General features: G+C 40.1%; 2 protein-coding genes across 4 annotated transcripts in view; one reads left to right on the top strand and one right to left on the bottom strand.

Annotated features, from left to right (window-relative positions):
* The window catches only part of LHCGR (luteinizing hormone/choriogonadotropin receptor), a 28,154-nt gene extending 22,964 nt beyond the window's left edge, over positions 1-5,190 (top strand). Inside the window, exon 10 of one of the 2 annotated variants that reach the window (XM_065058765.1) lies at positions 1,888-5,190. In XM_065058765.1, coding sequence (XP_064914837.1) covers positions 1,888-3,136 — 1,249 coding nt within the window. In that variant the 3' untranslated portion in view covers positions 3,137-5,190. The remainder of the gene's footprint in view (positions 1-1,887) is intronic. The other variant, XM_065058764.1, reaches the window with a different exon arrangement.
* Positions 5,191-8,302: 3,112 nt separating this feature from the next.
* GTF2A1L (general transcription factor IIA subunit 1 like) lies at positions 8,303-21,451 on the bottom strand. Of its 2 annotated transcripts, XM_065058767.1 has the most exons (10): positions 21,318-21,451; positions 19,331-19,432; positions 18,909-19,032; positions 17,246-17,301; positions 15,925-16,018; positions 13,712-14,310; positions 11,928-12,218; positions 11,090-11,179; positions 9,135-9,254; positions 8,303-8,731 (listed from the first exon to the last, which is right to left on the bottom strand). In XM_065058767.1, the coding sequence occupies exons 1-9, from the start codon at positions 21,351-21,353 to the stop codon at positions 9,147-9,149; spliced, it is 1,500 nt and encodes a 499-aa protein (XP_064914839.1). In that variant the 5' UTR covers positions 21,354-21,451; the 3' UTR covers positions 8,303-8,731; positions 9,135-9,146. The 2 variants fall into 2 exon arrangements, with proteins under 2 accessions (XP_064914839.1, XP_064914838.1); XM_065058766.1 differs by having other exon boundaries at positions 8,303-9,254; positions 21,318-21,450.

Raw genomic sequence — 21,451 nt, 5'->3', positions numbered from 1 at the left:
GCAATTGGTTTACCTCTTCTAAATCTGTCTTTCCATATCATCACAGTTCTGTTTGACGGTGTTCAGCAGGACAATGAGAAAGGCTAAAATCAAAATTGTTGGTGTTGGCCATGCTGGATGACACAGGCTCTAAGCCAGTATTTAAAAGAGAAGTTTGAGGCTCTGCAGCTCTCCATCCCTCTAAATCTAAATGGGAGACCATGGGACTTCTCTTCAGCCATGAGGTGGTGTCAGAGCATTGCAGTGTCTAGGAAAGAAAAGGTTGTGGTCACAAAATTCCAACAGCTAAAAACAGCCACGTGTGATTGATTCACTGGGATGCTGACTTCCTTGGACATTATCTTAGTGGTTGATTCATGAGGTCTCCTACACTTGCGGTCTAGTTTTGTTCGGCCTTGTGTGAAGAAATATGTGAGAAATATGATCACACAAATCACCAGCGCCTACGCCAGAGTAATCGCCTGCTTTGGATTTAGCATCTGTTGCACTCCTACTGTGCATTAAATAGTCTGCCCAGTCTATTGGCTCCTGAAGCTTTTTGCTTTGGTAAGTCTCCATACCAGCAATTCTCCAAGCAGACATTATGTTAAGCAAATGAAGGTCATGATTCATGGGCTGAAAGGCTGTAAGTTGCAAAGTTTGGGAACCACAGCAGAAATCGGCTGACAGTCCTGAGCTCTTATTAGAAGAAAGAAAGACAGCTGGCACATGGCAGCATGTTTGCATGGCCTCACAGCAAGCCACAAATATTTTTTATTAGTAAATAGAGTTAAATATATTCCCCGCTCTACCAGTTTAACTCAGGCAAGAAGCAGCAAGACATTGAGCATATTTTCATGTACAGGGAGAAGAGTTAGGATAACAGTACTGGAAAGTTATTTGCCCAACAGGAATAGCTGAAAAGCAGCTCAGCTTCATTTGCCAGTTGAGACCCTGCTCCAGAAAAATAGTTTAATGTATATGCTTCAGTAGATGCAGAAATTTAAGCATGTATTTAAGTGATCCCACAGCTGCCCGTTTTCTGAAGAGTTGTCCTCCACAGAGATGTTTTCCAAGTCTCACACTGCAGATTGAGTGTTTGCCCAAACACAGTTGGAATGGATATTTCTGGATAGTTCTGCAAATAGGTACCCGTTCTGGCAGGGAATCTGAAGGGACAGTGCTTGTTTATAAAATGTTTCTTTGTCGGGCTTATCCTCACACTACTGATGACCTGGAGATTACAGAGGTCTGTTTTAAACACATAGAAATATTTATAATTAGGCATTGGGTCCAGTCTAAACTTAATATATTCACACAGAATCACTGAATGTTAGGGATTGGAAGGGGCCTCAAAAGATCATCCTAGCCATTGACATTAGTTAACTGTGCACTTCTACTCCTCATCTTATAGTACTGTGAATATCAAATTCCTCATCACTTCCCAAGTCATGTAGTCTCAGGACTTTGATAATTTCATTTCCTTGGGGAGGTAAGGTTGCACAGTTAAAGACCTTAGGTTATTTTAGTTTGGCTTCTATAACTTTCTGATAGACCTATATTACATCAAGCCTATAATCCATCAATTCGAGTGTTACTGCAGTTTGAACAGTGTACCAGCAGCATGAGAAAGATGGCTTGCTTCCAAAGCAATCAAGATTAAATACTTGCAAATAAGTTGTATAAGAAAGCATTTCTGTGGATGTGATTATGACCTCTGCTGCTCTCCAAAGCTGCTACCCAAACAAAAAGCATCCTTACAATGCTTCATTATATGTCAACACCCTGTAGAAACACATGGAGGAAGTAACTGTTTTAAAACAAGTGTTATCTGTTGTATTTTACAAAAGAGTGTGAGCAGCCTGTAACAAATAATTCACTTCTCTTTGTGGTTTTTTTTTTAAATAGTTACAGAGATTACTCTTACAACACATCGCTGTGGTCAGCAGAAAAGAGTATTTACCCATTCGCAACAGATGAAGAAACCTCTCCTTATAGCTACTCAGCGATTTTCGATGACAGTGAAATGACCGACTTTGACTTTGAGTATGACTTTTGTCAGCCTAAAATACTCACGTGCACTCCAGAACCAGATGCATTTAATCCCTGCGAAGACATCCTGGGATACAGCTTTCTCAGAGTCCTGATCTGGTTTATCAACATCCTTGCCATTGCTGGCAATTTCACCGTACTCCTTGTTCTCATAACGAGCCATTACAAGCTCACCGTTCCTCGCTTCCTTATGTGCAACCTCTCCTTTGCCGATTTTTGCATGGGACTTTACCTGCTGCTCATTGCTTCTGTCGACGCCCAGACGAGCGGCCAGTACTACAACCACGCCATAGACTGGCAGACGGGCAGTGGCTGCAGCACTGCCGGCTTTTTCACCGTCTTTGCCAGCGAGCTCTCGGTGTACACGCTGACGGTGATCACTATCGAGAGGTGGCACACCATCACCTACGCCATGCAGCTGGATCGGAAGCTGCGGCTGCGGCACGCCGTGCCAATCATGCTCGGCGGCTGGGTCTTCTCCATTTTCATAGCAGCGCTGCCTCTCCTCGGGGTCAGCAGTTACATGAAGGTCAGCATTTGTTTACCCATGGATATCGAAACGAGTATTTCCCAAGCCTACATATTGCTGATCTTAGTGCTCAACGTTGTCGCCTTCATTGTCATTTGTGCTTGCTACATTAAGATTTACATAGCTGTTCAGAACCCAGAGCTTGTAGCTGCCAATAAAGATACCAAGGTCGCCAAGAGAATGGCAATACTGATCTTCACGGATTTTACCTGCATGGCCCCCATCTCCTTTTTTGCCATATCCGCTGCCTTTAAAGTACCTCTCATCACAGTGACAAACTCCAAGATTTTGCTGGTTTTATTTTACCCTGTCAACTCCTGCGCAAATCCATTTCTCTACGCGATTTTCACCAAAGCATTCCGAAGGGATTTCTTTCTGCTGATGAGCAAGCTTGGTTGCTGTAAGAGCCGAGCGGAGCTTTACAGGATGAACTATTTCTCTGCTTATACCTCCAACTGCAAGAACGGCAGCTCAGCCCCAGGCCCCAGCAAAGCCTCACAAGTGCTGCTGCTCTTGTCGGCGTTAGAGAAGCCGTATCCTGCAGTACGGGACAAGACACCTTGCAATGAAAATTAAACCAGAACACCAATAGATGCAGCGCTTTGCAAGGCCAGCTGTAATTATTCTAGTGACTAGGAATTATTTTACAATATCTTGAACATTTCACAATAAATAAAAATGCCAATCAATCCTTCTTATGCAATGTAACTGTTCCAAGGTCTGAAGTGTTATTTCCCCTTTCTTCTTTTGTGATGAGAGGCAAAACTCCTCTTTGGGGGGAAACCAGTGGAGCCCAGGAGTAGTCAAGGTGCTCTTGAAGTTAACAGATACTGCAGTGATTGCAATCTGGCTCCTTTCTCTCCAAATCTGCTTCCCTGGGGGTATTTAAAGCCTGTCTGCTACCTTTCATGCTCTCTTTTTCCACTCTTGTCAGCTGCACTGGCACCGCTGGGTTAAGGAAAGTGGCACTAAACTAGATGCCTCCCTTCATTTCATCCACAGAAACTTCCAATTACACAGCAACCTACACTTTGTTAAAGAACAGTGTTGAAGCATTAGGTTGTAAAGATGTCACCAAGGAGAAAAGTTGACCTGCTAAGCATTTGTTACTAGCAATTTCAAAATTTATATCAGATCTCAGTCTGAGCTGGTAGGTAATTTACTTTAAAAAAATTAACCCATACACAACCGCATACGATCTGGAAATCACAAGAGATGCAACAGCTATAAAACCCCACCTGCTGCGCACATGACTGCATTTGTGTACCACAGCGTGCATGCACAAATCACAGAAGCTGTAAAGGCTCCCTCTGAGCAGCAGGAAAGCTGCTGTCTGCACAGGTAAATAAGCACTGCCTTGTTTTCTCTTCAGGGACAGTCCCATGAATTATTTTCAGCTGCCTGCTCTCCGGCATCGCGACTGCCAGTGGCATTCAGGATGCACTGAGGACTCCTCAGCACTCACAGTCTGACTCCATTCCCAGCTGATGAAGCACAGTAGTTACTTTTTAGTGACTCTGTTTTCCCATAAAAATCTATCTTTTCTTTCACTATGCCTTGCCTGATGCTAAGGAGATCCAGATTTGTGGCCACATTCCTAATTTAAGTAAGAATGGAGCATTCCTCCATTATTGCAGCATACTTGCTCTGTCCATGGCAAATAAGCTGTCACACTTACGTGGTTCACTTGCCGTGAACCAACATGACGCTGTGCTGAAGCTGGAGGTTCAGATGTGTGAGCTCTTACCTGCATCATATGGGTCAAACAATCCCTCCTGAGAGCCAAGCTGCAGGTTGCACCGAATGCCCTGTGGGGGTCTGCCCCAGGCACATCTTGAGGATGCCACGCTGTGTACTGCCTGGTCTTCTGAAAATGAGAGGCTTAGTTATTGGAAATTTCACAGTCCTGTGGGCAAAAGGAGATGTAAAAGCTGCAGACTGCAGATCAAGCCTCTTAGGTGGCTTATTCTTGGCAGGTTGGTTACATTGCCTCTGATGGGAGGAACACACGAGCGCTTACATTTCAAACCAATATGGTAGCATGAAACCTACACTTGGCAGTTCATGGTCCACAGAGGATGAAAAAGTAAAAGCAAATACATTTTCTTTGAGCTTGTAGCCAAAGTTTTAGCATCTTCAATCCCATTCTGTAGATGATAAGCTATCTGAAACCAGATCCTCATCTGGTATAATACAAACCTGCCCTGCACTCAGCAGAGCTGTGCAGCTGTGTAAGATCGTGCTTACTCCAGAAGAGTCACAGCCTAACAGTTCTTGCCAGCCACCGAAAGTGCAGGCTCTGATACATAAGAAAATGGTATTACTGCAATCTCTTTAAACTTCTTACATATTCCTTCTCAACTGAGTCCTTTTCTTGCAAGTCTGTGACAGCAACAGAGTAAAAATCTGCATTCCAAAGCACACCTCTTATTGCCAAAACACTGCATTGCAAATTAAATTTGCTTCGCGTTAACAAGTGATTCTTTGTACTAGTGAGTGGTTTATCATAATTGTGTTAATTAGAAATAACATCTCTGACCCTCTCTTACCTTCAGCTTAATGCCGTGATTTCAATCAGTATAAAACCTCTGTACGCAAGCATAGCTGTACTCACAAGCAGTTTGCACACGTGGGGAACAAAGCACGACTGACAACAGAAGGAAACTGTTAAAATTCTACAGTTTAGCAATCAGTAAAAATTCCGTATGATGCACCTCTTTATACACACCAGCTCCTGAGCTTAGTAGATGAGCAAATGGGACTGCTATAGGATATTTAACTGTAATAGAAACTAAAGACACCAGTGGGAAAAAAACTACCTGGTCTAAGGCTTCTCTGTCACCTACCTCAAAACTGATTTTTGAGACTCGTTTCTTCAGACAGCCCATGGAAGAGTCCTGCACACAATTTAGGACACAGCAAAACAATGTCTCGAGTGGGCAATAATTGATTTGCTTACATTATGTTTCAACAGGACGAGAGCCTGAAAGCACACCTTTCCTGTCCACCTACCACATAACATTATCAGGAAACTACATGCAAGAGAAATGAGTTTGAAATAGTGACAACTGAAAATTGCCTGCCTTACAATGCTGCTTAGGTAACAGCAAAGAAATAGGAGCTCTGGGGCACTTTTTTTACCTACTGTAAGTTGCGTAAAATCAACCATTTAGAAAATAATTGCTGTTGGGTTTTGTTCATTTGGGTTTTTTAAAAGAAAAAAAATAACGCACAAACAACATTTATATACTTTAGTATTTTCTACACACAAAAGTGAGCAAATAAGTAAAAGTAACACTTTAATAAAGACTTAGATTCATGCTAGAGCTTCTCATACAAGTTACACTTTCTATTCTACCTCATTATTTTTGGTAAACTTGCCTTCTTTCTGGTGTGGAGTTTTAGACAGCCATTTACTGAAGTATCTTCAATGGCCATAACTGGTACTGCACACCTCTTCCCATCACATCTACAGCAACGTGTAGGTAGTAGCAATCAAAGGCATTACTACAGTAAACTACTCAGATCAAAAACATTCTGATCCGATTACTGCTCAAGTCATAGGCTACAGCAATTAGCTAGCTGAGCTTGCATTTTAATAAACTTTTTTTTGCAGTATAAAAATTCCTGACTTCAGATATTTTTAGTTGTAAATGTCTTATTCAAAGCTGTAAGTCTTTGCCAATGTTCCTCCAAGAATGGTGTAAATGAAATGATGGGCAATTCTTGTATGCTTGGACAGAAGAAAACGGAAGTCCTACTGCAGGAGTCCAAATATCTACTGCAAGCACTCCCGGCGAATATGTGCAGTGCAGTCTGGAGGGAGCCAAAAGATCTGCAGCATTATTAATTCACTAGCCATTTTCCCCAGTACAGGAGGGACTGAGATAGTGAAAGCAAAACTCTAATCCCTAAAGCTTCTACATTGGTAGCTCAGCAAGGCACCAGATGGAGCTCACATTAAGCTTCCTTCATATCAAGAAGGTGCTGGGTTAGGAAATGCAACTATATGAAAACCCAGGGTATACTTGATGGTATAGCTAAGCCATCTTCAGCATCCTTTTGATGCAGATCAGCTTTGACCAGGAGTAACAGCCACTATGTAGACTGTCAGCAAAGTTTCAGGAGGAAAGATGGCAAACAGTGCTTTGAGATTTTAATTGCTGGTAGTGCATGGGATTTTGTGAAAAGCCAGAGAGAATTTAAAATGTCACAAATGCCCAACCTATAAATCTTGCAAGAATTTTGAGAAGAAGTCAGTGTTAAAAAATACTTCAGATGGGCAGCCTATATCATCAATATCCTACTTGAGCTGCACAGAGGTCACAGCAAGCTGTCATAAAAATTAACTTGCAAAACATTAAACAAGTCTTTTAAGGATGAAATAAACAGGTAGACAAGGCTAACAGGTAGAAGTATGCACTAAGTATTAATTGGTAAAGCTGACAAGAGATGGGAATTCCTACTTTTATCTCACACATCTGGGCAGCCAGTCAGAGGAACAAGGTCTGAGAAGAGACAGGGAGAGGAGCTGGGCAGTCATAAAAATGCTTAGAGCTCTGACTCCTCACCTTCATGTACACGGAACATAGGGGAAAAAGCTACTTATCTTTAAAACTAGCTAAAATTAGGCACTCTTTAGCCACTTCATTTTATAGTGACTAGTGAAAGCAGATCCTGTTCTCAGAAGGAACAGTCAAACACAGTGCGGTGCTTAGTGAATGGTGCATACCCAGACATGTACCTTGGATTCCTGTGGCACACCACCTCTGCTTCCAGTCTTTTCTGAAGCATTGCTCTGCTGCCTGATTTGAAGATGGTCCCATAGTTCCTAATGTACACATTTATGGAGCATGAACACCTCAGAGCCTGTGAGAGAGGGCTGAAATCTAAAAGCATCTGTCATTTGGTAAGAGCTGCATTTCTTGTGCACTTATGGGTCTGAAGTGTGGCATCAGTGCAGCTACAAGTCAGCTGAATGGGGAAAAAGAAATCATACACTGTAATATTTTAACTGTTGCTGAATACACAGTTCTCCACATCCCAGAAACAGTAACTATAAAAGACAAAATAAATGCCACACTCAGGTCAGCTCTCCTCCTTCAGTGTCCTGTCTTTGATACTGGACAGCAGCAGATATGTGGAAAAAAAAGCATGCAAGGAACTCAACAGTTGCTAAAAACCTGCCTCCTGAGGGAAGCACCTCTATTGTTCATGCCATCAGCACAAGGGTTTGTACCTTTACGAACAAGAGCTGTTTTTTTCCCCCCATTTCTTCTCTATATTCTTTCTAACTCCCCCCTTTATTTCCCTTTTCAAGGCCTCTGTGCTCTCCCAGGGAGCACAGATAACTAAATGTCTCACCATGTCATCTTTCAGAAGACCTAAAAGCAGCAACCACGAGGGAGGGGGTGCCAGGTGTAACACTGCCCTTCCAGCAGGATCAGCCTCTTCTGAGTCAGCCTGGCTGTGGCTTTAACCACTTAGTTGCCAGGACTGCCCTACAAGGAACAGGAGCTAGCCAGGGGCAAGCTGCAGCTCTGAAGGGCCAGGGCCCAGACCTATGGGCACAGACCTTCTTTTTGACCTCTATTGCTAGAGGAACAAACAAAAAGATAATATTGAGGACTGCTGGGAATGCAGTTCTCATGGCAAGCTGAACAACTGTCACATGCATGGTTTGTATGCATTTTTGTAAGCAAAGTTTATATTTAGGGAACAAAACCAACTCTGCTAGAAAGGTATATGAGATGACATTTTATTATTATGCACAATTTGTATCATTCACAGCTTACTGGTCTGTAGTCCTAGAATGTAGTGGATATGTGCAGAAGCAAACTTAAATGACTTTCCATTGACAGTGAAAATAAATCACATTTTAATATTAAATCACACTATTCATTGCATCTCAGTAGGCACATAGGGTATAGAATAAACAATAATTCTCACATATTGAGAGCTCAAGGGTCTTTCACCCACATTTCCTGATGTACATCTAAAGTGCCTGCCTTTAAGCTCAACAAAATGCACAAAGCAACAACATAAAAAAGCAACAGAGGAAGGAAAGGCGAGAAAGAAGTGCACAGCTGAAAGTCACAAATCTCAGACTTGCACAGATGTTGGTGGGTTTGTTGTTGTTGTTGTCGTCGGTTTTTTCCTTTTTTTTTTCCCCTTTGGAAAGAAATATATAGTATCACCAACAACTACATAGTTCTTATTTTAAAAAATGGAAAGAAAACCAACAGAACTGAAACTTACTTCAGTATAGTCACATAATATTCCATTACTTTCTTGAATTACTAACAGATTCAGTATTTCAGTCTTTAAAGCTATTAATGCCAACAACATTTCTCGGGTAGAAAAGTAATTAAATAATCAGAAAACAGCAAAGAAAGCTGAGTAGCTAACAAAACAGTGGTTTAGTTTGCATGGATTAACAAAACTGATTTTACATATTTTTGTCACTGATTTGTTGTTCTGTTGGTCTGTTTTTTTTAATGGCAAAACAATAGAAAGTCTAGTTGTTGCACAGAAGGTTTATAAGAGAATAATGCCACAGTCTGAAAGTACATACTTCAGTGAGGTTTCACCACTCTGCATCACCAACAGCTTTTGCAAAAACATGGTCTTTACCCTCAAAGGACATCACTCCATCTTTTAAGTAGAACTTCCATTTGTTCTTACTTCGATGTATCTGATGAATTAAAAAAACAAATAAATTTTTTTAAAAAAATCAATGTTCCACACCTCCCAAAAATATGTTAGACCATCCATTTAAAAAGAAAGGTTTCTTAAGCACAACTTGGTTTACAAAATCCTGTTAGCCCAGAACATGTGACACACTGCCACTGGGCACACCTCAAGTATTCAACAGAGACAGTAGATTTCAGTTGTTTATAATGAACTCCCTGCCCTCTTCAAGAGAACAACCTTCTGAATCTCAATAACAGAACAGCTTCATGAGCATATCAGTCCCAAAATATATTGCACCTTGCAAACAAGTATGGCTTAACCACTGAAATGCAGCCATTTCCTTCTCCCATACACATTGCAAAGCAAGATTGCATGCACAGAGGCTTTAGGATAAGGCTAAAAGCATGAAAACTTTGCTTAAAAACAAACTCTGCCATACAAAAAAAAAAATAATCTGCATATTCTGCTTCTCTTTAAAGGCCTGCAAAATTATCTATACTGTAGAAAGCTGGGGTTTCTGTTTGTTGTTTGGTTTTGGTTTTTAATACTATAAGAATGAATTTCAAACATCTCTGGAAAATTCCTTGGATTTTAAGCATCAGTCCATTTTCAAATCTAGAAAGAAAAAAGAAGGAAAAAGCAAAAGAAATGGAATAGTAATTTTGCGAACAGCTTTCTTTTACAGGTAACAAAGTAATTTAATAGATAGCTGTTTGAATCTACTTTCTACTAGGCCTGTTTTATGACATCTATATAGGAAAGGGGAAAGCTACCAACATCTTCCCCCAATTTCTGTAACTATTAATTTCTAATAACATCTGATGTTAAATTTCCTATAAGACATGTCCAATACTGAAGTTCTTATCATTTTTTAAACATTTTCAAACAGTTTTTCAGCTTATTACAGACAAAACTTGCAGCAGATAACAATATACACTACCTATAGCCTCTGTAACATCACACTTAATGTACTTTCTTCAATGCAACCCAGACACTGTGGCTTATTTTCAGATACATTTTCTAGACACATTTTCCAAAATAACTAGTTTCAGAAACAGATAACCTGTTACACTTCAGTAAAGACAATTTTCTTAGCAGCCCACCATTTCCTAAAATACAGACAGCATTAAGGCAGGCCTAACTGAACACACACACAAAATTATCACTAGTCCCTTCTGAAAAAATAAAAGCCAAGGCACATTCTTTAGCAAACTATAGATACATTTTTCCATATTTGTTTCAAAAAAAAGATGAACTTTGTTATGTTCAGCTCTTAAACTATTGATGTGTCCAAATCCACACCAGAGTTAGAAATACTTGATTTGATCTTCAAGAGTTCAAAATAACGTTGAATTTTAAACATTAAAAACAAGGAGGACAAATCGCTCTTAACAACTGCTCTGTTTTTCAGACACAGCAGAATTCTGGTAGGATAATCATTCAGTAAGTGCTTCAAAAGTCAAAAAGTGTAAAAGAAAGTACACATACTCCTCTTTCTGTTAGCCATTTCAAAAATCTTAATTCATGGCTGAAAATTCATACATACATCCATGGAGCTGTTGATATTACTTAGAAGTTAAGGAAATGCATAAGCTTTAGCAGCTTTACAAATCTGGTCTCCTTTTCCTTTAACAGGCCATTATGAGCCCATTGATTATTCTTATTTCAGAAAACAGCAGGTAAGTCTTCAGACTATTGTCAGCTAAAGACCTAATTTAAACACTCAATTATAACAGCAGGAGATTTTCTTTAAAGGGCACTGACAGATAACTAGATACGGATTTGCTGAACATATTTAGAATTATTAAGGAACAAAGATAAAACTATATACTGTACCTTGTCATACTGACAAAATATCACATTGTCGGTGTCAAACAAGTCTGGAATGTCCTGTTCACTGACATCATCATCAGAATTTAAGGGGTCCTAGAGATTAGAATTGTATTTTACATAATGTTTCAGAATAGCATTGACAATACTTGACGTGAAACACACCTAGAAAAATAAAAGGCTGCCACTGCAAAAATCAAGACCTAGAAGCTATGAAGATCATGTTACACAAAGCTCATTTATAAGCATCTTCACATTCTCAAAAACAAACCAACCAAAACCAAAAACACAGGTCAAAAAGCAGAACTACTAACTGATAAAGCTGACCCCAGTAACTGGGATACTAATCAACTGGTATTCATTTGCAGCCCAAAAGCTATGAGTTGATTCTCTTGTGAATCTCTAGGATACAAGATTGCACTTCTTTAAGAAATTCCTGTTTCTAGGAAACATATGTACTTGTATCACATTGTTCTCTGTCTAATCCTCTGCAGTCTTTCAGAAGGAAAAGAAACCTAGACTTTTATCTTGATCTTATTTAATAAAAAGCAAAACTCCATTCCACTGAGGCCAGAGTTTTACCATAGAACTTTATTTCTGGTAATTAAGTATTTTAATTCATCTAATAAACAAATGACTTCTCAACATCTCTTTCGTTTGTCCAGGCTTCTCACACTGAGCTCTCGAGTAATTTCTCAGCAGTACCTCCTGTCTCAAGAGGTATATAATTTAACTATGCATTCTCTGCATTAAACTTGTCAGGAATTGTTCTGGGTCCAACAATTCAACAGTCAAGATAAATACACTATTGTAATGTGCTTCACAAGGCTTTAAAGTAAATTACCTCCTCAACTATATCTACTTGGGGCTCTTCATTATCACCACCACTGCTGCTAGACTCAGTGCTTGTAACACTGTCACATTCTTCATCATCATCTTCCTCATCTTCGAGAACTTTTAGATCCTCTGATTCAATAAGAGCAATAAATTCATTCTCTTCCCTATATTTTGTATGTGGTATTTCTTCCTTGGGAGAGACGTCACCAGTACCATCTAGCTGAATTATGCCTTCAATGTCACTGCAGATATCCTTCTCTGATTGTAAATTAGATTCCATCTGCTCAGTAGGTTCCATCTGACAGGAATAAAAAGAGACCAGAGACAGCTTGTGAATTAACACCGCAAAGCTTTCATTCTCCAGTACAAAGCCTGAGATCTTTGTTTAATAAAGTAACAAGACTGGGGCACTAAAATGAGAGTTTCAAGTCCTGGACTACTTGTAAACCCTGACTAGATTTGCAAATCTTAACACTTAACCTTAAACAGAATCCATTCCAAATATTCCTCAGCAATATAAAGAGACATTTTCTTAGACTCTTCTTTAAACACTATTGTACACAACCAACTTCAATCTGTGAATTTCTACTGCAAATAAAACTCCAAAACAAAAAAAGGGAAACAAGCTACTGCCCCGCCCCCCAAAATAGCATTTTTCATTTTTGAAATGAGTCAAGATTAACTCATCCTTCTCTCTCAATTCAATTGAAATGCTTTGTTTCAACAACATCTAAAAAGCTGAGACAGTAACTATTTCAGTACTTCAAGTTACTGTTCATAAAAGTGCTAGAAATTCCTAAACTGATTGTTCATAGGAACATAAAAGGGCTTTAAGCTTTCAGCCGTCTTCAGTTTCTCATTAAATCTTTATTGTAGCACTTAATTCACATCCACATATTCTTTCTAGTTCAAGAAAATAACACTTTGTTTTGACCTTCCATTATTACTACTGACAGTAGTAAGACATCCTGCCATCAAAAAGTTCACGAGTAGCATAACATGCCTTCTATTTACAGTCATTTGTCATTACTGTCATTAAATTTGCATTTAGTAAATTTGTCTCAATCACATATAAGCACTACAACTCAAAGTCAACAAGCCAGCCTGAACTTAAAAACATCTGCAAATAATTTCTGGAACAAAAATTAGATGAGGTCAGGAAAGTGGCTTCCTAATTAAAATCATTCAAGTTTTTCACACAGCAATTCTAGTTTGTTCTGTATTTTCTACCAAGGAAATCCATTTCCTTCCATCAGATTTTCACTTACCAAATCTGACTTTTCATACTCAATATGCATTCGCAAGACAAGTTAAATGCTCTTTGCACATTACAAGCTAAAACTACCCCAGCTGACATTGCAAAAGCAATTTGCCCACAGCTGGCCATTATCCACATGCAGATTCACTGTCACAATGACATGGAAGTTCTCAAAGGGTCATTTATGTCTGTTCAGTCAAAAAAACCCACAAAGTATTATGCCCAAAATTTGTCAGTAAGTCTAAGAATACACTATATCTATGCATTACACTTTGAGCATTTTTTTAGATTGACATTCTCTTCAACAACAGTATTTCAGCAATATTTGTGAGAAATTCTTAACATTAAGCAGATAGCTACTGCTATTCAAAACAAGCTCAAGAATGAACTTCAAAATTATAATGATTTTTCTTATTATAATTTAGAGGTGCTACTTGTCGCTTGCAGATGTGTTTGATCTCATCTGTTCTGATACTCCAAACAACTATCTCCAACAGATGTATTTTCACCAGCTAAGAAATAAAAGGCCTTACCTTGTCAGAGGAAGCAATGCTGTCATGATCTTTCAGCACAGCATTATCATCCAAACTTTTGCCCATGATAATCAGGTCAATGATATCAGGCACTTGCTGTTGCACTGACTGCTGAGGCTCAGTGTCAAACTGCCCAGCCACATCCAGCAGGACACTACTGGAGTTGTTTGCCAAGGACTCTGTGGGAGAAAACCCTTCAGAGGCTTCTGGAGTAAACACAGCTGTGTGAAGACTGCCGTGCTGGGATTTCTCTGTTGAGTCTGCACACGGATCCAACACTGCATTAGATGCAAGTGGCTGCTGACTCAGAGAAGGCTGCTGGACCAATGCACTATTGGCAGAGTTCTCTAGGTGATTTTCTTCCACAACATTTGGTGGAAATACCGTGGTCTGTTGGACAGCAGTCTCCTGGGGTTGTAACATTTCAGCAGCTGCCTGAGCAGAAGATTCATTCACCTGTGCAACACCGGCAACGTTGGCTTGCAGAACTGAAGGTTGCTCAAGGGGCTGAAACATCTGCTGAACGGGGTGATGGAAAATACTCGCATCTCCTGGGGCCTGGGTCACCATCACAGGCACATTTACCTTGTAAAGCTGCCCTACAAAGAGATGAGTTTAAAAGTTCTTCATCAGGTTAAACTTACAGGGTTTATCCTGGCCACTCTCTTGTTACCACTAATAACCAATAGCAAATACTCAGGCAAACTATGAGAAACAGGACATTTACAAAGCAGTACTTTCTCTAAGCACAATTGCAGCCTTTGAAAATTAAGTGTTCAGAGGCTACTTCAGTCAGAGCTTCCATCCAGACGATCATGTTTAATACCCCTTTCTGGTTTTGGCCTTCACAATACCTTGTGGCAGTCAGTTCGAGAACTTAATTATATGCTGGATTAAAAAATAAAATAAAAAACGCACCACACAACAATAGAAAATAATCCTATTTTGCATTCGTTTCCCTATCATTTCAGAAACTACTATTGCATATCTCCATGGGCAGTTCACTCTTTCAAGGACCTTTAAGTATCCCTTCTAAAAAACTCTAGTTTAAAAACAAACGCAAAAAAAACCAACAACAACAACAACAAAAAAAAAAAAAAAAAAAAAAAAAAAAAAAAAAACACCAAAACCCACACACCTCCTAGTTTATCTGTCCTCTCATTGTATGAAAACCACTCCAAATACTGAATCCTTACAGTTTTTATTATTATCAGTGTTAAAAGCTGAGCCAGAGCTAAGCTCACAATGTCATTCAATTATTCTTTACCCCACACACAAGCTTGCAGACAGAGAGTCACTGATACTAGCCCATAGGTCTCAAAAACCTTAGGAATTATATATAAAGGGTGAGTGCCATGAGGATGGAGCCAGGCTCTTCTCGGTGGCAAACAGTGATAGGACAAGGGGTAATGGGATCAAGCTGGAACACAAGAGGTTCCGCTTAAATTTGAGAAAAAACTTCTTCTCAGTGAGGGTGACAGACACAGGAACAGGCTGCCCAGGGAGGTTGTGGAGTCTCCTTCTCTGGAGACATTCAAAACCCGCCTGGACATGTTCCTGTCACCTAGGCGTTCCTGCTCCAGCAGGGGGATTGGACTAGATGATCTTTTGAGGTCCCTTCCAATCCCAAACATACTGTGATACTGTGATTAGTTCTCAAATAACAGCTGTTTGAAGAAAAAGTCAATCAGTGACTGAAATAAGCCTTCCACTCATCACATTCAAAGCAGCACTAGCACATTTTTGTACAAGCAGTACAGGCAGTTTTGTCAGCAAAGAGTGGGAGCAAAAAGGATTATGGATGATTGGATTTTATTTGAATGAGAAGTCAATTCAATTCTGAAGCACCAGAATGTCTTTACCTTTTTAAAACATGGAAGATATTCCTCATATAGGAGAAGGATATACCTATGTCTGAACTGACAAAAGAACACAATTGTAAGCAGTTGTAAAACAAAAAAAATGGCATCACCTGGCAGCCCATGTTAACTGATCTTGCAAGTGTACACAACTGACACACTAACTAATCAATGTAATTACTTCCCCCACGCAGCAATTACAAACACAAACTACAAAGGAAGAGGAGCATAAATGTCTCTACCCCCCTATGCTTTAACTTCACATTTGTTTTATCTACTGTACTTGGAACCATCTTTCAATATCCACATACAGTCAATGCACTGTAACATTTTACATCTCCTCTTTAATCTTACCAGATACTGTCTGTAGCGTCACTCCAGTTGGTACATGTATAGGATAAGCAATACCCGTAGGGAGAGTAAGAGTTGCGCCCGCTTGTGGAGCACCCTAGATACACAAGAGCTTTAGTAAGAAACAGCGCACACTTTATCTCCTAGGCCCCAGCACGTCACGCTAACATATCCAGACAAACATGAACGAGGGCCTTTTTGTGATGATCTCTACTGAGAAGTTGCTTCAGACTTTTGGGATTTAGACAGATAAACAGTATTCTGTAGCGACACGATAATCACTTGCCCTATTTTCCAGTTATCCCCTTTTCATTAACAGAACACTTTTCTGTACCCCCTCAACATGCACACCATTCAGAAAGGTGTTTTTCCACTCAGAGCCACTTCTACCTAAGCTTATGCATTACTCCACACAGCACAGACTCCTTGCCTGGGTCTATGAAGTCACTTCACATTCTCTTTTTCTCCTGAACAGCAAGGAGTTGGATATACAGCTCCCTTTTGAACTAGCTGTTCCAGAGAAAGCCAAACTTTCAATCAGGAAACTTGCACATTATACAAACACCTTCCCCATATTATACTTCAGCTTGGCAAGCTAGTTACCTCGATGCTTAGGAGGAACTCAAATTCATCAAGTTCTGACAATTAATAGGCCCACTCCAAACAAATTTTGACATGCCCAGAGTTCAGAATCTGTCAACTCTTAAAACACTCATTTTCTTCTAGATGATTTCTATGCCTTGCAGCTAATGCTCCTCCCAGCTTCACTACTGCTAGCATTTCCTAGCCATGCATTAATTTAATATCCAGTAACCAAAAAAAAAGGTGTGTGGGGAAATCTGGGTGGTCTGTAGATGTGCATTTCTACTAGACTTCCATCTCATGGGCTAAATACAGCTGGGTCCTCCAACACGCTTCTGGCTGCACTGCTTGTAAAACCAACTGGTAGATCCCCATCCTTTTTCACTGCTCAAACAGAAGCAGCAGAGTTACAGCTCTCCATCTGCAGACTCTTAATTTTTGTATAGTTTTCATTAAAAATATAAAACAAAATAATAGGGCTAGAAGTAACAACACTGAGTTTCTTCAGCTGTTGATTCTCTCTCAGCAGGACTCATGCTCCCTTACCTACTATACCATATTGGACAGTTAAAACTGTCATGGGAAGGGGTACTTTTTCAGTCCCTAAATGCTGTCCTAAAGCATCTATACGTGGAAAATATTTAATACTTGCCTCTTGTTAAGCCTACTAACAACTGACAAACATAATTATTTAGAATTCAGAATAATCAAAATTGAAATAGATATCACTACAGCTACATACCAGATCTCCTGCTGTCAAATGCTGAAAACCTCTGCCAGCTGGGATGACTAAAGAAGCTATTAAAAAAAAAAAAAAAGACACTTTACAAAAAACATTACTTTCTTGGACATAGTTGATCTTACCATAATCTACAGCAAACACAGCTAAAACTAAAACGAAAGCAACCTACCTTCAGTTCATACTCCGATCAACAAACAAGTGAGCACATCTAGAAGAGGCCCTTGAATATACTTCCCTTTATGTTGCTTCAAGCTTATGCTGTACTCAGCAGGGAGAGGTTACACCCAAATTTGTAAAACTTACATTTTGCTAAAAGCTGGTCTTGGAGATGTTTTGTTTGTTTTAAAAATATTTCTATTTAACTGTTTGATCCATTTAAGTTGCACTGCAAAAATTAAGCATGCCATTTCTATTTATTACATCAACTAGAAGGATGGATGTGCAATGCTACCAAGAACATATATGTAAAATGAATTGCCTTGTCAATATGAGGAAGATATGCAACTATATTTCTGCACCACAGCAAATCCAATGTTGCTCATAGAAGGAACAGTAGGGTGCAATTTTCAAAAGCACTAAGTACTGACTTCAGTGAGAGAAGATAAGCCAAAGGGAAAACTTCCCCAGGCTTCAACAAGCAAACTATTTAGGTAGCCCTAACTACTTTGAAAATCTCTTGCTACAGGACAATTCAAATGCCATTTAACATTAAAAAAAAAAAAAAAAAAAAAGAAAAAGAAAAAGAAAATAACTGGCTTCAACAGGTTGTTTTGCCGTAGTACTACCCTTCCAAAATTTAGGAGTAATAAGGTAAAACTCATTAAATATAAAGCCTCCAATAGCAAACAAACCCAAAAGTATACTCCCTTTAACCACATGGAATAAATAAAATACCTGTCTCCAAAACCAGCCCATTCAACTATGAAGACTGTAAAAAAACAGATGAGCAGTGCCTGCCCAACTGCGAAGAGCACTATGACACAGATTTTCATTGAATCATCTCACATGTTTCTTGTCCTTAATGGGGAAAGGTCCCAATGGCCTCTCACATTGGGAGAAGCCTCAGCTGAGCATTACGCTCTGCCATAACATTACCACAGTGGTCAGCTGCACTTAATTGAGAAGAACAGGTCTTGTGAAAGTCAAGTGTAACAGGAATGCCGCTTTTAGGAAAACTAACTGAAAGACAAAAAACCTCACCAAAAACTCTCACTCTGCTGTTTGAGCAAGGGATTACATTTTAAGACGTGCAGAACCAGGTTAAAATCCAATGTGACAGCCAAGCTGCATGGCACAATAATGCCATATAACCTCTGTATACATGATGCCACACATTAAAAGCGCTAGTAGAACCTTACCCCTTCTGCTAAATTTGCAATTGAACGGCAAAACTTCTGAACCACAGACAAGGCGGCTAAAACTCTACACATTTTGTTACTCGAACTAAGCAGTAAATCAAGAGCACATAGCCGTAACTGCATTACTTTATCAAATTTTAATGAATCCTTCATTGGTCAAATTCCACTTTCAAATAATTGCTGTTACCTGTCGTCCTAGATACACACATAAGTATCCCAAACCAGCACCTTCAAGTATTCTAAAAAGATTCTTGCATCACTGAGCTATTCTTGAATTGCATCTGTTGTGTTCAACACCACCTGACCTGCTGAAGCCTGCAGAACATGGTGAAAATTGTGCGGCAATTGCAGGGTAAACTGTGGAGAATGGTGGTTACGTCTGAAGAGGCCTTCTGTTGCTTTAGACTGCACCACCTTGGTTTCCCAAAGCTGCAGAAAGATTATTATTAAGGTCAACAGATACCAGCTTTAAAAATAAACCACATTTGAAATTATAATCAGGTATTCCTAGCTTTTACAAGAGTAAATTGATTCTATCCAATAAAGATGGTAACAATCACTACAGAATTTCAGCTTCCAGCAGCCCAAGATATCATTTACATTGAAACTCTAACTTAGGGCAAAATTTTGCATGTTTTGGAGGGCAAAGAAATGGACAGCTACGTCATCTCAAAAGAAAAAAAAAAAAAGTAAACAACTTCTCTTAATGCAGGGGAACCAAACAAACCTGTTTCAATTCTTTCAGAACCTGTTCCTCTAAACCCTCTTCTGCAAAGAGCTCCCGCACACCTTCAATCACATCTTCAATAATGGACTTGTATAGTTTAGGCTAAATAAATAAATAAATAAATGTTTTCGAGTTAAGATGAACATTAAACCATTTTAAATGATAGCACAAGGTCTAATCTCACTGCATAAACTACTCTTACAAACTGAACAGCATAAACAGATCAGTGTAATAAACTGAATACTCTCTCAAGTGCAGAGGTCTGCAAGTCCACTCGTTCTTTTCAATATGACATCCCTGGAAAAAATTGGATTCAAGCCTCAAATTGTGTTTTCTGCAGGCTATGAAATGCTTATATTTTCAAACAAGCATGTAAAAAATGTCAGTTTAAAACCAACATTTACTGCTTAGTATCATTATAGCGTCATTGCTCCTAGCTTAAAGACCAACTAACAATACAAGCTAGTAAAAATGAGATGTGCCAATTCTATCAGAATATATATAAAATTTAAGTAACCTGCAAGAAATAACTTTTTTATTTTATTTGTGGTCTGATGCTGTAGTTTAGCTATGGAAATTTTAATAGTATAGTTATCAATACATATAATTCATCCTATATTACAACAGGACTCCAACACAACATTTGATTCCTTCTTCTGTCCATGTTAGTGATCAAATCCTAATCCTCCAGTCAGACCTGGACAACAGACACACAGGAGCTTCAAGATTCGTCCACTCAGGTGCAAATGTAACATAATAAGCTTTTAGCAATTTAAAGCTTATTAATCTTGATTATCATTACCAGCAGAATAGGCTAAACAAGGTGAAAGATGCAGCTGAAATTTTTAAAGCCTTAGAAATTAAGATTGCGCAATACTAATTTACGTTTCTCTAACTTAACATCAGATTATATGCTGCTGCTCTAAAGTTGTTCTAAACTGTAGATGATAAACAATGTGTTTAAAAAAGCCCTAGCAGTTATTAAAAAGCAACAAGTTAGGCTTTTTGCAAAAGGCTGTCAGCACAACATAGCACTGCTTTAAAATAACCATACTCATGTATGATTTCCTTGGAGATCTCCAAGAATTCCCCCAGCACATTTCAGGATACTAGGAATATGCGAAGAAAAAAAAATTTAATCTTGTACCGCTACACTAGGAGATATTGACTAGCCCATATGTCAAATGCTTTGCCGTCATTGCTAATCCATAAGAGAAACCAAATTTAAATCTTTCAACAGGCCTATTACTCTCCCCAGGATTACCAAACTATGGTAAGTACAAATATTTATTATGCTACATAAAAACCACGCATAGCAACTGTAAAACTCAAATGCTATGCGTTTTCAAATTAAAGAAAAATGGTTACAGCACAGACACTGCAGTACTCTGGTTTTACCCCTTTACACACAGGCAGCCCTTTGCGATGACCAGGCCATCCGCGCTGGGACCCACCACTGCCACGAAACAGAAAACTCCAGTTTTATTTCTTACACGATAGGGGGGTGGGGGGGGAACTTATCAACACCCCATTCCAGCAAAGCCAAAAACAAGTCTTAAAGCGAAGCCTCCGAGGCTCCCCTGGTATTGCTGCCAGCCGAAGGACCGCTTTAAGTCCCACATGAGGCGAGGCAGCGGCCGCCGCCCTGCGCCTGGCACCGCCACGGGATCCCTCCCCACCCTGGGGCTGCCCAGCGCCTCACACCAACCCCTGCCGTGATGCTCTTTGCCCACAAAACGCTTCTTTAACTCACTCTCCCCCCCCCACCAAAATAAAGGCTCGTGACGTCACCCCCGGGCTCCCCACGCCGGGGAACGGCCGGCGGTCCCAGGTATCCTCTGGGGACCCCGCGGGGAGGGGAGGCGACGTCCCCGGCCCCTGTCTCCGGCCCGGAGCGGGCAGCCAGACCCCGCCGGGCCGCTCGCAGCTTCCAAGCCTGGCTACGAGCCGCGGGGCCAGGAGACGCCTCGCCACCGCAGCCCCTCACCAGAGGATACGCGTGAGCCATGGCGGCCGCCGCCATCACCCCGCCCTCCCGCCTTAAGGCGCCGTTGTCACCGTGACGCGGCTGCCCGCCGCCGGCCCCGCCCGGTCCTGCTCTGCCTTTTCTTCCCTAACCGT

This window comes from Columba livia, chromosome 3 (genome assembly GCF_036013475.1).
Source record: "Columba livia isolate bColLiv1 breed racing homer chromosome 3, bColLiv1.pat.W.v2, whole genome shotgun sequence".
In the NCBI taxonomy this organism is placed as follows: Eukaryota; Metazoa; Chordata; class Aves; order Columbiformes; family Columbidae; genus Columba; species Columba livia.
The sequence above is the reverse complement of the archived record's forward strand: the minus strand, read 5'-3'. Positions and strand labels throughout refer to the sequence as shown.